We start from the raw sequence: 16,219 nt of genomic DNA on the forward strand, positions 1-16,219 counted from the left end.
AGACAACCAATTTTTCCCATAACAGGGACATGTTAATGACATTAACTCTGAAAAAATGCTAATGAACTGTCACAGTGTTCATTCACCTCACCACTCAACAAAAGTGTGGCAAGAAAATATCAAATGTGCACTAAATAGACTATCAAAGATCAATGCAAAATTTGGCCATGACAGTATATTGAGTTCACCTTACCCCCACATTTCCCATCACGGTTCTATCAAAAAGGTTCAATCCGAACACTATTTTATAATAATGTATTAATATATTAGTACAAATCAGAATGTCTATCTTATTTAAAGGTAATCCATTTTTATCTTCTACCAATGGCCAAGAGGTCTTAAATGACTGCATTCATTTCAGTGCAGTCTGAATACTGAAAAATATTAACATACTGAAAAAGAATTCAGGAAGGAATAGGAGGAAAAAGGAAGGATGCTATTCAGGTGACATAAGCATATGAATAGGCTGACTTCAGCTTTTCAGACCTCTGAAACTCGAGCACAACTACCAGGTTTTTGGATGGAGCAGCATCATAATTTCCCAGCAACTTTTGCTGCTGGTCTGCTGCACGTGCTGTTCTGTCAATGTTAACGGTTTGCCTGGATCTCATATATTCAGCAGTGCATCACGTGTGTTGCAGCTACACAAACCTGTAACGTTCAGAAACGATCCAACAAGCTATGACCAAAACAAGCTGCGGATAGTAACAACAACTGGTTAAACGGCGAATACATGAACATGAAATAAGGAGCGAATGAGGAGGACAGTCTTACCGGGTGGTGGGATGCCTGGGATGCCTGGCGGAAGTTGGTGGGGTGGGGGCACCCCTGGGTGAAGTGGCTGCATGCTGCCCATGCTAACAATGCCATCAACTGGGCCCTGCAAAGGTGGCAGCACCGGTGGATAGCCACTCATCATGCCTTGAAGGACACAACAAATTTCAAACATGCATCAATAACATGCAATATGATCTACACAGTAAGACATGCACTATCCACAAAAAGGCACCTTTAGTACAGCAGGACGATACTACAATTAGTGTCCCGCAAAAAATGAACAAAAATTAAAAATAATAAAGTTGTAAATGTGAAACACTATACTTCTGATGAATTAGTATTTAGCGTATTTGTATGTTCCTCGTGGGGCAGAAATGCTGAATATTCAGACATGTTAACACAAAGAATGAATTCAGCCACAATTAAATGTTACTAATGCAAGCAATTTTAATACAGCTTAAAGCTCTGCCATCTGCATACAAATTATGAACACAGCGCTAACTACACAAGTTTCATGTACAGCCCTACTCTGTAGGATAGCTCTGACAAAACCTGGCTGGAAAAACACAACGATGCATTTTTTCTGCAGTGCATACGCAAAATTAACACGTAAAGAGCCTACAACAACATACTTAAAACTAAAGGCAGTGATATGGGGGATTTTTATTAAGCCATGGGCACTATACTCGAAGGCAGTAACTCAAATTTAAAGCCTGACAGCACTGGACATGCTGGGCTGCAGAGACTTACACTCCTGGCACCTGACTGAAGCCAAGGGTTGAAAGGAGCACGCAGAGTCCCTCAGAGCATTTCATTGCCAGTACTTTCCAAGTGTTTCAATAGGGAAAACAAAGATTAACAAAGACAGTACTGTGCCGCTGCTCATAATTTCTTATGCTGCACGTGAGGGAAGAGGATTCAGAGCTTATTCTCATTTCTGGCCAGGTTTGCTGCTGTCCATTAAGTCAGCCCAGAAGGCTACACGACGTCCCTGTGATACGCTTATCAGGCCCTAGAACTTCTAACTTGCTTGTCCCTCCCCACCTCCCCAGCACCACTTTGTTTTCTACGCTTGTTGGTTTTAATGGACATGTTGTCAGGTAACCAAGGAAAGGAGCTGGAAAGACAATGAAGAGATGACAGAGGACAGAAGCAGGTCTAGAGTGATGAGAGAAATTTAGATAACACAAACTTAGTGGAGACTCTGTAGTCTGTCCCAAGAAATGATCTACTGAGTCTTTGCCACACTCCAAATGAGTAACCAAAATGTTCAAAACAGAGATTTTTGGAATAAGAGTGGCTGAAAACTTGCACCAGCTGTGCCTCATCACAGCAGCTGCTAGGACCTCAGAACCAAAATGGATCAAGTAGCTCCAAAGTACAAGCTGAATTTGGCAGTTGCTCAGGAAGAGTCACGCAGGTGAGGAACCAGCAATTCCAAGCCTTACACGGAGCGAACAACGAGGAAGTAAAGAATTGACCTTCCTCAAATCACGTTCTTTAATTACACAAGACACCTACATGAATACTTCTTAAACAGCTTTTACGTATCTATTCAAATATCTGGAAGCTCATCTGTACCTCTTTCTCAACACAGTGAAATCCATGTTTCCCTAGAGTGAAGTGCTCGCCCCGCACCTCCTGCCTGGGATTTCCACTACCCCCTGAGCTGCAACCGCATGGTCAGTTCATTCCCATGCCCTTCTGAAGCCCTTAAAGAAAAACAAACAAACCAACCCACCTTTTGTCAATTACAAAAGTGTTGGAAACTTGCACGGGAGGAGCCGACGGAGGGAAGACCCAGAGCTGGTCTCTCGGGTTGGCCAATGTTGGGGCCAAATCTTAGTGCTAATTATTGATACATCCGCTCCAGTGTCCAATAAGGCATTAGTGCGTATAGATTCTTCTTTATACTTTACAGTCACGGTTTGTCGGGGCCTTTGATGCATTCCGACAGTCAGTAATGCTGCACTTCCAGTGGAACCAAAAGCACCATAGCCTCGTGGTTGCTCTTTCGCTGGTGCCACCCCTTCAGTCAGGTGGGGAAGCGGAATAAGTTGAGCTATTCTCGATCCTTGTGGTATGTGCATAGGTGGAAACATTGCTGAAACCACAATTTGTATTTCCCCGAAATAGTCCTTGTCGATCAATCCTGTCAAAACTTGTAATCCTTTCATTGTAGCGGACGATCTTCCAATCAGTAAGGCACCTATCGGCTCATGATTAATAGTTACTGGTCCATAGACATTCGTCCGGATTCTTGTTGGCTTTGTATCCAATAAGGTGACGTCTACTGCTGTTGCCAAGTCCAGTCCGAGACTCCCTCTGGTGGCTGGTCGAAGACAAAGGGATTCATGCTGTTCGGAGTGGAGCTGGGCGCCGGGGGGGTCGGTAGTTGTGTTAACTGCGGGGGTTGCTGGGTTGTTGTTGTGGTGAAGGCCGCCTTTTGTGTCGTCGCGGGGCGGCTCGTCCCGCTTCTTTGGGCGTTTCCCGAACCAGCCTTCCAGCAAGCCGCTCCGTCATGTCTACTGCTTTTGCAATTGGGACACCATACTCTACTAGCTTGGCATTCTCTGCGAAGATGGCCAACAATGCCGCATCGGTAACAGCGTGCCGCAACGCCGCATCGGTAGCAGCGTGCCAATCGTCGATCAGGGGGGATATTTCCGCCGGGATTTTGCAAAGGAGCAAGGGCAGCGAATACCTGTCTTTGATTCTGTTGCATATTATCCCGCAACGCCTGTGCTTGCTCTCTCATGCTCTCTCCTAATTGTTTCACCACCTCTACTAGCATAGCTTGCAGTCCTACAGGTACCTGCGCCATTCTTTCTAGCCCCTCCTCAATAGTCCATGTTCCCGGGAGTGTGGCTAAAATACTACGCGTTGAAGGGCTACTATTCTGTATTGCACATTGTTTCAAGATAGTCCCTTTCAGATAATCTGGTACCCCTGCTGCTTGTATAGCATTGGCTACTCTGTCAATAAACAAGCCGAAAGGCTCTTCCCGGCCCTACTTTATTCCCATATAAGATGGGATACCCCCTTTTTTTTTTCTTTCTTTTTTTTTCTTTTTTTTTCCTTTTTTTTTTCTTTTTTTTTTCTTTTTTTTTTCTTTTTTTTTTTTTCAAACTGCTTTTATTAGTGGTTTCTGACCATTAATATCATAGAGAAAAACTTATTTCACATTGATAGCCTGAGATGGGTGTCCTCAGATAACTGTGCCCAAAGGAAGAGGAGGAGGAGGAGAGGAGAAAAAGGGGGGGGGGGGAAGAGAGGGGGGGGGAGGGGGGGGGAGAGAGGGGGGAGAGAGAGAGGGGGGATCTGCTGCATGGTCAATGTTGCTCCTTTTGGCAGGCCTGTGTTCCCAGACCCTCCCTGGGCAATAGTAAAGGTTCGAGGGGGGTGATGGGTATGGGGACACAGGGGACACCTCTGCATGCGGGGGGGTTCCTTGAACCCATCGGGGCTTCCCAAACGCTCCGCGGTGGTGGCAGCTACCTTTTTTTTTTTTTTTTTTTTTTTTTTTTTGAGGTGCGAGAGCATTAGTAACTGCCCTCCACGGCTTCATCAGCTTTTTTGCTGTCTTGTTGTCACTTATTACTTCATCAAACAACTTGTCCCCAAATTTTTTCCATTCAGTTTGTTCGAACATGGTATCTGGGTTAACAAAACACCCCTTAGCCACTCCGTAAGCTAATAGCCCTGGGAGTTCCTTATGACATTCTATTCCTTGAGTACCTCGCTTTTCTAAAAAGCATCTTAATAAATAATAAGCCGCTTGTCGCTCCGTGGTTACTCACTTACCGTTGCAACCTTTGCAAGACCTGCGGCGAGACTTTCTGGCAGGACCCCGTCTCGTCCTGGGCACGGACCCCCTTTGTTTGTGTCCTCTCCACCTCCTCTGTAACTCTGGCACGTAGACCCCCTTTTGTGTCTCGTCGCCTTTAGCACAGCAGGACCAGCTGTCTCTAGCACTCTGTCGACTCCTGAGTTTTTAATCACCGAGTCCCTGACCGGCAGGGTCCCTGTTCGGGCACCATTTGTTGGAAACTTGCACGGGAGGAGCCGACGGAGGGAAGACCCAGACGCTCAATATGAGTGATCAGTGTACTTCAACTTTATTAGGTGTGGTCTTTCTTTATATAGTATAGGACTAATCAGGCTCATACATATTGCAAAAGCTGAGCTCCTTATTGGTAACAGCAATTTGGTTTACCCAGCAACTTTTGCATTACATCACCCGCAAGTTCCCAGGACTAATCATTGATAACACCTTGGAGCCAAGGACAATGTGTCCTTGGCTCTAGCTGTTTTTACTCTCATACGGGACTTGGCTCACATCAACTGTGTGCGATATGCACTTAGTTCTGCTTCCTTTAGTTGTTCAATCTTCACATGACCTCTGCCCTCAAGCCAGTCCTCCACACAAAAGCTTATTTCTACATTCGCAAATAAAACATGTACTCAAAATATTTACTGGATTAACACATTGTAGCCCAGTCTCCAGGAGAAATTGGTTCCTGTAGCTCATCGCAAGGTTATACAAGCAGCCACTTTCACATCCCACCGACAAGTCACCACTTTGACTTTAAGTTAGTAAACACTGGCAAACTACGTTCAGCGCCCACAGCCGTAGTTTGTCAGTTTGTTGAATTACCTGTTCTTTCTCCCATTTTTTACTAAAACAATGCAAGATTCAATAAGCTTTTGTAATACCTAAATTTGCAAGCAGCTAGAGCACTGCCCACTAGAAGAAGGGCATCTCAGAAAGTGCCCAGATTTTTTGGCCTCGTTGGCTATAAAAGAAAGAAAAAAAAAAGTCCCACGATGAAGCAGGTCTCTGAACGGGGTAAAAGCAACAGAATGCACCCAGAACGCTGCCGCTGTACGGCTTAAGGATGGAGGCGGATTGGAAAGAGGTCTCGACAGAATAAACAAGATACTTCCAAGAAAGACTTGTGGAGACCAAAAGAAGGAAGACTGCATTTTTAAAACAGGCCACAAAAACAGGAACAGTCTATATAGATCAATTTGACCATCCACTCTAAGGAAGTGTTTTACAATGACAAAGTAAAGAGCCCTGAATTTCTGACTGCTTGAATTATAAGCTGATGATCTTAAATACAAGCTTGCTTTTGAGAAGGCTGCCACAAGAAGGAAGTTAGCACATACAAAGCGCAGAATCCACATTCTTGGAAAAGTTTTAAGAAAGGATTAATAATAGCAATTATTGCCTATCAACTGCTACCTGCAAAAAAATTGGAAAAGTGATCTCCTTAAAAAAAAAAAAAGAAAAAAGAAAGAAAAAAGAAAAGAGGGACATTGCTAGGTTGATTGAAGTACATGACTCTCAAAAAAGTAGTAGTGGAGAAATATTATTTTTATATAAATATATGTACACACACGTATGTATATATATATGCACACACACACACACACACACAATACAACAACTGCAAACAGTTCGGAAGAAAATTATCACAATGCAAGCCAAATCTGCTAGGTTTTCAAACAACAACAATTTTTTTCTTTTAAAAACGCAATTCAGTGTAAACAAATGCTTCTGTGACCTGCAGACCACAAACCAAGTAAGCACTGTGCCTTCAGTCTAAACATCCCTGCAGTCTCTTTCCTGAAAAGGCATTTAGAGATCATGATGGGAAACACTTCAGGCCGCCAGCCCAAAGTATGGCCACAGCCTGTGAGATGGGAAAGCAAAACGACAAAAGAATAAATGGACTAACTGGAATGCCTTACGGGGAAAAAACAAAAACCAAGGCCTCCCAAACCAAACACCCCCCAGTATTCTTGTTTTTACAGACTCGGCGCTATTCCTTACTGAACTAACATAATCTAGATAACCTGTTATAAAATCAGAAATGGGGGAAGAAAAACAACTTGATTATGTCATATCTAGTACATTTTCTCGCAGATATAAGGCTGACTCCTACAAAAGACTCTCCAGTGCACTGCCTACCCTGCAGATCTGATCCTGGAAATACTTCTTCTGGGCACACTCCCTATGAACTAAGTTGGATTATGGCTGGTAACAAGCACAACGCCTAGTAACAAGGACCTTGTGGAAAAGCTCTCATAGCTCAGTTCTATCCTGAAAATCACTTGATAAAAATGGCAATGTTGGGATTTCGTATCTTTCTTCATAACGATACTAGCTCCTGGTCTGCTCTGCTTATCAGTAGCTAATCGGCAATTCTGTAAACTCATGCTGGGATTTAAAACTCGGTTTGGATTCTGCTTATTTTTCATATCCCTGACAATAAATAAAAAAAATTAAAAAAAAAGTCTCCTGCTTTACCACTGGCACTGATGATGCATGCACTGGAAGAACATACAGCGCTCTCCCTTCCCGCCGTAGCAGGGCTAAACATGAACTCTGCAGGGTAGAGCGAATAAACACAACTGCATACAAACAGAACGGGACTACTGCACAAGGTGAAGCCTTTCTCACGGCGTTTTCACCAGGCTACTGGATCAAGTAACGTGGGAATATCAGGCTACTGCTGCGGTTACGTATATCGATTAGGAAGAAAGACTGGAGAGGCTGAGCTTTTTCTTCAGTAAGAACAACGTGCCCCAAGAGAGTGTTCAGAGTTATGAAGGGGGCTGATAGAGCGGATGAGGAAAAAATGGTCGTAGCTCCTACGTTTTACCTGCAACGGGTGTCAACTGCTGACTGAGCATTCCCCTTGGTGTTGGTGGCGGCACCACCCCCATAAGAGCCCCGACAGGAGTGCCTGCCCGGGGGCAGGAATTCTGCTGCTGTTGCTGTGCTGCTCGCTCGCTCTCCTGCTGCTCAGCAACTTTAGCTGCCCGCTCTGTAAAAGTATTTTAGATTTGCAGTTCTGCTTTGTAACCCAGAATTCCAAAATATTGTCTGTTCATTTCAAAAGGACTAGTAAAACACTGGCATAGTTTAGTCAAATATCAAGTAGAACAGATCAGTCTTCTCATACAGCATATAATTTGATTGCACGTGGCTGCAGCTAAGACTTGTCAAAAACCTTTCATGAAAAATATTCCACAAAGGTTTTTTTTCTTTTTTTTTAAATTTAAAAAGTCAAAAGACAAATTTGATAATAACACCAGTGCTACCGACACGAAGCAGCAGTCCAGCACTAGGCTCAGTCCACATTAGGAAAACATGGCAAAAGGTTCCTTCTTTCGACACCACTGGCTCAGCTAAACCAGGCAGAGCAAAGGCTGCAGCTCGCAGGCAGACGCGCCGCCAGCTGCTGCTGGGATTTCCAGCACCATGTCTACTAGACGGGCCCTAAAGCAAGGTGCAAACAGCAGGTCTCCGTGCCAGTCGGTGGCCCGTTTATTCTTGGGCTACCAACATTTTTACTACTGATGCAGCTGAAAAGCGGTGGCAAAGCTGGGCAGCATTTGCAAAGTTTCCCTAGTGGGGATAGGTCCTTAGTGTGTGGAACATAACAGGCAGCAGTTTGATGAACCCCCCAAAATACTTTCTCTGCCTCTCTCTTTCTCTCTCTCATTTTTCCCCCTTCTGGTCCCTCTCGAGCTATTTTTTCCCTTGTTGCTGAAGATGTCTAACTCACATCGTGCTGCTCAGTGGAGGTCAGGTGTGTCCTTGGTATGATGAATCTGGTCATTATCTCAATCGAGTTTCTCACTGTGACCACAACAATAAAAGATCTACTTGCAGGGGCATCTGACCAGAGAATTTGATATCAAGGGAAGGGCAAGGGGTCATGGGAAGAAGAAAGAAACAAAAAGCAAAACCAAGCAACCAAAAACAGAAGCTATACCCAGTGCCCCCTCAGGGTACTTTTGGGGCATGCGAGTTACTGATTTGTTTACTCTGAACATTATATCCTACCGAAAGCAATGAGGAACAACAAAGAATAAATGAATGCAGCGTACCTCTCCAGCAAATTTTAGTAACAGTGAATGCAGGGCTAGAAGTTTTCTTGCGGTTGGTGAAAGATGCAAACTGCCACTAAAATAGCAATCGAGGTCCTCTGTCAAACAAGGCCAAGCTGTTCATCAAGGAGATTAAATTATGCATCCTGCCAATGTTACCAGTTTTCCCTAGCATATGACTTCAAATGCGTATCATACATTTGTCTCCTGTAGGAGCTGTTTGTGCAGCTTCTGGAACTATAGCCATACACCGAAAGACCCGTTCCATTTTTAAAGGCATTTCCTTCCTTCTTTTCATTTCTGTCATTTCAAGAAGAGATGACGACGCATAGAAATTCCTAAATTTACTACAGGCAACTCATAAATGACTTAGCACAAAATACACAAGATATGGTAGATCCTGAAGTAGAAAAATGAAATAATCCTCTTCAGAACAGAGCAAGTGTTTAGGAAAACGATGAAATAGCTGTTCTGACTATATCTACTTCAGGCCAGTCCAAAAAAAAAAAAAAAGAAAAAAGTTATACAAAGGCAAAAATTCTGGAGACTCTCTGATGAATGAGGAATTACTCTTAAGCATTCAGTTTTATCAGACTTTGGAGGGCTGAGCCTTGAAGAAGGACCTAGCATAGGACAAAACCTGAGTTTTTCCGAGTCTCTCCCCATGTCTTGCCTGGCACAAAACTAACAGATGAAACGTATAACACTGCCAAAAGGGAACAGTGCAGGGTGTCAAGAAGCTCAGTCTTGAGCATTCACCTCAGTGAATCTCATCCCAAATAATTTATTTAGGACAGCGCTTGAGATCACTCAAATGACATTTCCAACACATCTCAAAAGACAGAAGGAAACCTGCTGCTTTGACCATAGCTTTTCCTTAAAACAGGCTGTTGCCTCAGTCTCTGTGCATTATCTTATTCTATTTTGAGGAGTTAATCATGCAGGCCTTTCCAATGCAGCCTGTTCTTTGGCTATTGCTAAAAATCAACTATTATCCTCCATATATACCAAGTGCAATTTTCAATAGGTCAAAATGCATCTAAAACGCAAACTACATTTCACCAAAACACGGAAAGGCATTTTTTCATTGAGATGTCAAACCCTGCCAGTTTCCTGCTCTCTGCTGCAGCGTCTACGCCAGAGAGCACATAAATTTTGAGTTGTCGCAGTGCAAGGAAGGGAGTCTCTCTCCCTCACACGTGGTAAGCAAACACAGTTTGGACGCTTTGTAACCCCACCCCAATCGCTCAAAAGCAAATAAAAGCAAGTCTGGCTCTCGGCAGACACCAAGCCTGAGAAACTGCAGTCTAAAACTCAAAAGGAAGCACTTAGGCAATCATAAACACAGTGGACAGACACTGTTGCTACTGTTATGTTACAGCCATGTCTTCCAATGCAAGACATCAAGCTGCTCTAAGCTACGAAGTGATGACGCGCTAGCCTACTCCTAGTCCTACTCAGCTAAGGCTGACTTAAGCAGGCAATAGCTTTCTAGAGAGTGTTGAAACTTTCCTATCCAAAGTAGTATTTTCTTCCAATAAAAGTGCAATAGTTGCCTAAAAAAGAAGGGGGGGGGGCTTCATACTGGAAGTGTTGACACATTATTAACTATAGCAGTAAGTCTAGATGTTAAGCCAATGTATTTGGTTTGGATAGGGACTGCTTTCAAAGATCAACTGTCTTTTGATTTTGATGAAAAATCATGCACAATGATCAGTAGGAAAGAAGGAAAGAAGGAAAGAAGGAAAGAAGGAAAGAAGGAAAAAGAAAGAAAGAAAGAAAGAAAGAAAGAAAGAAAGAAAGAAAGAAAGAAAGGTCTTTCTAAAGTATCTCCTGCCTAGGATATATTTCTAGGCTTCCTGAGGATATGAGATCTCTCAACAAAATTAGTTACAACTCTTAAATAATACTGAGACTGAACAACAGGTCATATTCCCAGTACTGTAACAGAGGATGTATCCTTGATTTTATTCCACTAAAACTTCTTAAGAATCTGAGTCCAGTTAATCAAAGAACCTTTTCCTGCTCCACTGTATGCTTTCCTACCTGCCTCTCAGCTCCGAGGAGCTTCTTGCTTCCTGCCAAAATCCCCTTTCTTGCCTCCCCCCAGTCCTCCTTTAAGGAAACTTTCACAGGCAATTTTTCCAATTGACTTCCAGCAATTTTCCTCCATGCTCCTTTACTTCTGTTTTTCCCCATCTTCTTTGCCTTTGTTGATAGTTATTTGTGGCAAAGACTTTTAAATAATCAGGCATCATACTGACACAGTGAACTACATAACTTAAATACAGTCTTTGCTCCTCTTCAGTCATCTCTTCATATGAACTTCTCTTTAAGGTACATCCAGAACACAAATATAAATATCTTCTTTTATTAAACCTGCCATCTGAATAAAAGTAATGAACATATTTAGAAAGAAAAAAGCAGAAGAGAGTTTGTAATTTTAGTTTTTATTTACCTTCATATTCCGCTTTCTTGGTTGCTTCCAGGTTTCTCCACTCAGTTCCTACAAGTCTGCTGAGCTCTCCAAAGGAGTAGTCTGGGTGCTGAGCTTTAATTACAGCTCTCATCTCGCTGCTAAATAAGGTGTAACCACTCATGCTGATCTTCCTTTTTGATCCCTCCTTCTTGGTGCTGCCCTTAACCGACTTGGGAGTGGACTGTGAGAAAAAGCAGTTATGACCACAAGTATACAAAAGAGAAACTTCTCAACATACACAACCCAAAGTTGTAAGAAATAGGATTTAAAAGTGTTCCCACATTTCTCTTGTATACATTTGTACAAGGACCATGCAAACTTATGGCCCCTAAAGAGAGGGGCATCTCCTCCTGACAAATGACAACAGCACACACACTTAAGGAAAGCACACAGAAGAAAAAAAACAATGATCTGATCCTTTTTAACCCTTCCAGACATAAGGCCAACCTCGTAACTGAGACTTCAAAAAAATCGGAGTAAACAGAACAAAGAATATTTCTGTTGGCTGATATTATTCCAAACTCAACGAGAGGACTAAGATTGGGCTGGCTAGCAAATAAGTGATTGATTTGGGAGGCCATAAAGAGAACAAAAAAAGATTTGTCCTGTGTCACAGATTTCGTTCACGAGGCTGTTCAGAAACATTGCAGACACGAGTAAAACTCTTTATTTGCCATTGCACATTTTAGGAAGTTGCTTCCACACTTCCTCCGGCACCTTTGCAGCTCCTATCTTCTTGACTCCATCCTCCTCTCTCCTCATCCCCAAGTGCTCTATATTTTGCCTGCCAGACTTCCCTCCCTTTCTAGTGTTCATCTGCCATTACCTAAGTACCCATTCCTCCCTGAAAAGACCCAAAGCCCGGTTTTGCTGATCACTGTCACCTGCACAGCACATTCATCTCACCAGCTGTATGTTGACAAATAACAAATATTATGTTCTGTTAAAGATCTGCTCCCTTGCTCAGTTCTACCAACCCAGTGCTTCCTACCCTGGCTGTTCCCGTTGCAAGCTCCTTGACATCTCCAGCCATCAAAAACCCTGTAACCTATTCTCACAACAGCTGGGATACCACAGCTGGAACCCTTACTTCTCAGACTCTTTCCACATATACTTGTCACGGGAGACCAAATGTTCCCCTGTTCTTTAATCCGTAAGGCCCACAACGTGGGTATCATTCCAAAATCCTCCAAAGCCCCTCCTTGTATCTTGACCATTACAAATGTCTCCCATCTGGAAGACTGCAATTGTTTTCAAATAGTTCAAAGACAAAAAAGAAAAGAAGAGAAAAATGCATGCCAATTTTTCTTCCTATCCTGAAATTCCAGCCATGTTACTCCTTTCACTCACCACTCTGAGCCCGCCAATCCAACACTCTTCTCTCAGCTAAATACAAAGCTTCAGCTATACCAAGATGCTTAAAACGTCCTGCTCATTAATTTAAGCCAGGTAGTGGATAAACTCAGGCATACTTGTAGGTGATTCCTAAACTTTGTGGTATTCATTTTCAAATGGCAGCCCACCTTTAATGTTTTCATTGCAAACCTAAAGGGAACATGCGTCTTTTTGGGAGGAAGTCTTCAAGGTTTGTCTTTATGATGGAGGAAGCGAAGAAACCCCCACACAGGTCTTGAGATGAAACACAGACCATGTACAACCCATCTTGGCTTCTGAGGCAAGCCCGCATTAGCAGATGGAGAGTTCCCAATTCAGAAAAGGGAAAAATCCAGAGATACATTTGGCCTCTCATATATCTGCATTTAGATAGCTACACATCTGTCCAGTTGGTTTGCCTTTGCAGTGCTTGCAACAAAGTTTTGATAACAGTAATCCAAATAAAGACCCACTCATCAGTCTGGAAGGGAAAACAGGGCTTGGAAAAATTATCAGAATTCTGAATTCAGTTCTTCTATATTCCATAATTTTACATCTCTAATGCAACAATTTTTAATAGAATCTTTTCGGAGTCAGATAATTGCATTTGCAGTTTTAGAAGCTGTAAGAGAAGAAATAAGCCTGAGACTCAACACCAGATCACTTTTCTATGCCTTTTGTCAGCCATAATGCTAATGAAAAAGTAGAGTTCTACATCTTCCTTTACTTCAGGTTCTACTTCTTGCTTCACAGCAAACTGCAGCAGAAAGACTGGCATCCACCTATTTGTCAAACCCCACAATACCAGATGTTCACTTGTCTTGACTCCTTGTGATTGGTGTAAGTACTTCTCTTGTTATCAGAAAAAAGAAAGTACAGATTTTTGTTTTTACATAACTGTTAAATAAAATTCCACACATTTAAGAGAACGTGAAGAAAATGCATGCCTTTTGTCTAAGAGTTCTGTTTAAAAAGGTAATTTTCAATGAGGATATAAATAGAGCAAGACCAGGATGGGATGAAGAAGAAAGTTTATTTCTATGCTGACAATTGTATTGTGAGAACGTGATGGAAACAGATAAAGGATTTAATCCAACTGCAAACAAACTTTTTGGTTAGGTTAGTTTTCTGATAAAGCAACTCCCCACCCTGCTTTACCCCTCAGTTATGGGAACGCCAGGGTTTGTCACAGACACAGCAAGAGAGGGAAGGTAGACAAAAATGCCCAGTTTGGCAGCAGCAATGACTCGTGCCACATTCAAGTGGCACATAACCACACGATGATTTGTCATTTACCTCTTGTCCATTCACCAGCAGACTAATTCTCAAACTTCTGGGATGTCCAGCAAGACGCATAAAAAGTTCTGATTATTTTTATTCTAACTTTCTACAAGTTCTGATTTCCAAGCATGAATGATAACGCAAAACCAACCAGTGATTTTCAGTGTCCATGCAGAAAAAAAAGTCATCTCTTTGTCCTTCAGGAAGGACATACAGTATTTTCTAAAAATGTATCAAAAATATAACACCCAAATTGCTGGTCTTTTTCAAGGCTTAGAAATGGATGTTATGTTAATTGAGTATTAGAATAAAACTTTACATATATTTAACATAAGGACCTGATATTTCTTAATAAGTGTCACAAAAATCCTACTAATGAGAAATACAAAAATGTTGTATGTTACAACCCCAGAAGATTTCCTCAATGTCCTGGTTCCTTTAAGAGTATTCAAATGGACTTAAATATTACAATCATGAATATCATATTGGATATGCTAAACTCTTCTGTAAAATTATTCCAAAGACTACTAAACTGAAATAGAAATCTCTTCTGTGTATGTGATAAAATGTTTCTGCTGGTTTTTTGTTTGTTTGTTTGTTTGGGCTGAAAAAAGAATGAGGAATAAAAAATTTTAAAGGTTTCTTAGGGAAGATCTTTACCTGAGGTGGAGTGTAAGGCATTATATCCAGTTCGCTAGCCAATGGGGTCTGAAGCTGAGGGATAGAAGGTGTTTCAGCGATGTCTCCTTCCTCTTCTCCCATCTCTTCTATGTCTTCATCACCTCCTTCTAACTCAGCAAATTTTGCTTCTAGTTGCTGGATCTTCTTCTCTAGTAGGGGAGATGGCTCCTTCTGAGGAACTATAGGTTTTCTAAAAGGTGGAGTAGGAAGAGAAAAAGCAGATGAGAATATACTCACCTTTTAGAGTATACATACATAACACATATCGTATTTTGAGGTGAGTGCACAAATAAACACGTAAATCAGATATTACAAAAGGAATTCAAGAACAATGCAGATTAGCAGGTCCGCCTCCTTTTGTTCAGGTTTGATTTAAACTAGCATTCTTAAATAACGGCAACGCCTAAATACTACTGTAATTACAACAGAAGCAAGCTAAACTGCTTTTGGTAATTTGCTGATTGTCAGGTATTTTGTAAATTTAAGAAAAACAAGGTAACAAAACCAACTTTCTTTCTATCAACTTGAACAACATGGAAACAATAGTGACTTGGCAATTGTCTGTGCTTCCTTTTAGGACACTGAGCAGAGATCACTCAGTGTCCATGGCCAGAGTCAGACCTCGCTGGTTTCTTTTTTTTCTTTTTTTTTTTTTTGTGTGTATATTGTGTGAGTTAGGATAGAAGGGGATTTCAAGGCAGAAAATTCTTCATTTCTGCAAGAGAAAGCAGTTAAAATTTAAACTCTGTGGAAGATGCAGTGTTACTTAAGTTAGAAATCAATGTTTTTATTTATATCAATGTTCACCAGCTGGAAAGCTATTTGTTACCCATAATGAGGACCTCAGCATGACAGGCATTTTAACTCCATCCCAGGGGATTTACACATCTGGTAATGTAATGACCTCTACTGAAGCCTGGAGAAAAGAAAATATCCACTGGTACAAAGACAGTGAAACATGGATGTAAAGGCTGACGTTATCTGGACTCCTTCCCAAGATGTTAAAAAAGCAGAACAAAACCAAAATAACCCCAAACCCTGAAAGATTGCGATTAGTCAAATTATTCACGTTTCACCTTCTCCTACAACCATGATTTCTTCACAGAAGAGTACTCATGTGATCGCCTCATTCCCATAACAGTTTTACCTAAAACAGTATATTTCATCATCTACAACTTTTGCGGAGAGTGAAAACCTCTTGAGCCCTTTAAATTTCTTCATTTGTTTGTCGCTTTCACTGTAGCGGCTCTCACAAAGAAAAACATCATTTTCAGAGACTTCTGTTGGTCTGCAGGAGAGGAAGTCCTTGGATGACAGAACAGCACATTTTCCTGCAAAAATGAAAGAGCTGAGTAAGAAGGAGGCCACACTTGCTGACATTTTATAAAAAGCGTGGACACTCAAATTCTTGCAAGTCTAGAAAAATCCCGCTATTTGGCTACAGAAAATAAACCAACTGACATCCGTACATTAAATAACATGAGAAACCTACACCAACCCAATGCAGCTTTTGTGGTTTTTTAAGAACAAGAAAACTACTCAGTTAACTGTATTTAGCACAGAATCTTAGCTACAAAACGAGGTACACATAGTCATCCCTCTTACTCAATAAAGCCCATTTTGACTTTCTTTTCAAGCAGATTTTCAGGACTTTCCAGGTAAAATATATTGGAATAATGACACTAACGACTTTTCTGTCCGCTGGTTGTAGGCAACATTCAG

At 41.7% G+C, this 16,219-nt stretch overlaps 1 protein-coding gene across 5 annotated transcripts in view; it reads right to left on the reverse strand.

Moving 5' to 3' along the window:
- Nucleotides 1-16,219, reverse strand: part of LOC135329649 (protein polybromo-1-like) — a 37,186-nt gene that overhangs the window by 6,110 nt on the left and 14,857 nt on the right. For 4 of the 5 annotated variants that reach the window (XM_064518728.1, XM_064518727.1, XM_064518731.1 and 1 more), the window contains exons 10-13: nt 15,645-15,828; nt 14,477-14,687; nt 11,141-11,342; nt 775-921 (exon numbers count right to left, since the gene is read on the reverse strand). In XM_064518728.1, the coding sequence (XP_064374798.1) occupies nt 775-921; nt 11,141-11,342; nt 14,477-14,687; nt 15,645-15,828 (744 nt within the window). The remainder of the gene's footprint in view (nt 1-774; nt 922-11,140; nt 11,343-14,476; nt 14,688-15,644; nt 15,829-16,219) is intronic. The other variant, XM_064518732.1, reaches the window with a different exon arrangement.

This window comes from Dromaius novaehollandiae, chromosome 12, assembly GCF_036370855.1.
Source record: "Dromaius novaehollandiae isolate bDroNov1 chromosome 12, bDroNov1.hap1, whole genome shotgun sequence".
NCBI lineage: Eukaryota > Metazoa > Chordata > Aves > Casuariiformes > Dromaiidae > Dromaius > Dromaius novaehollandiae.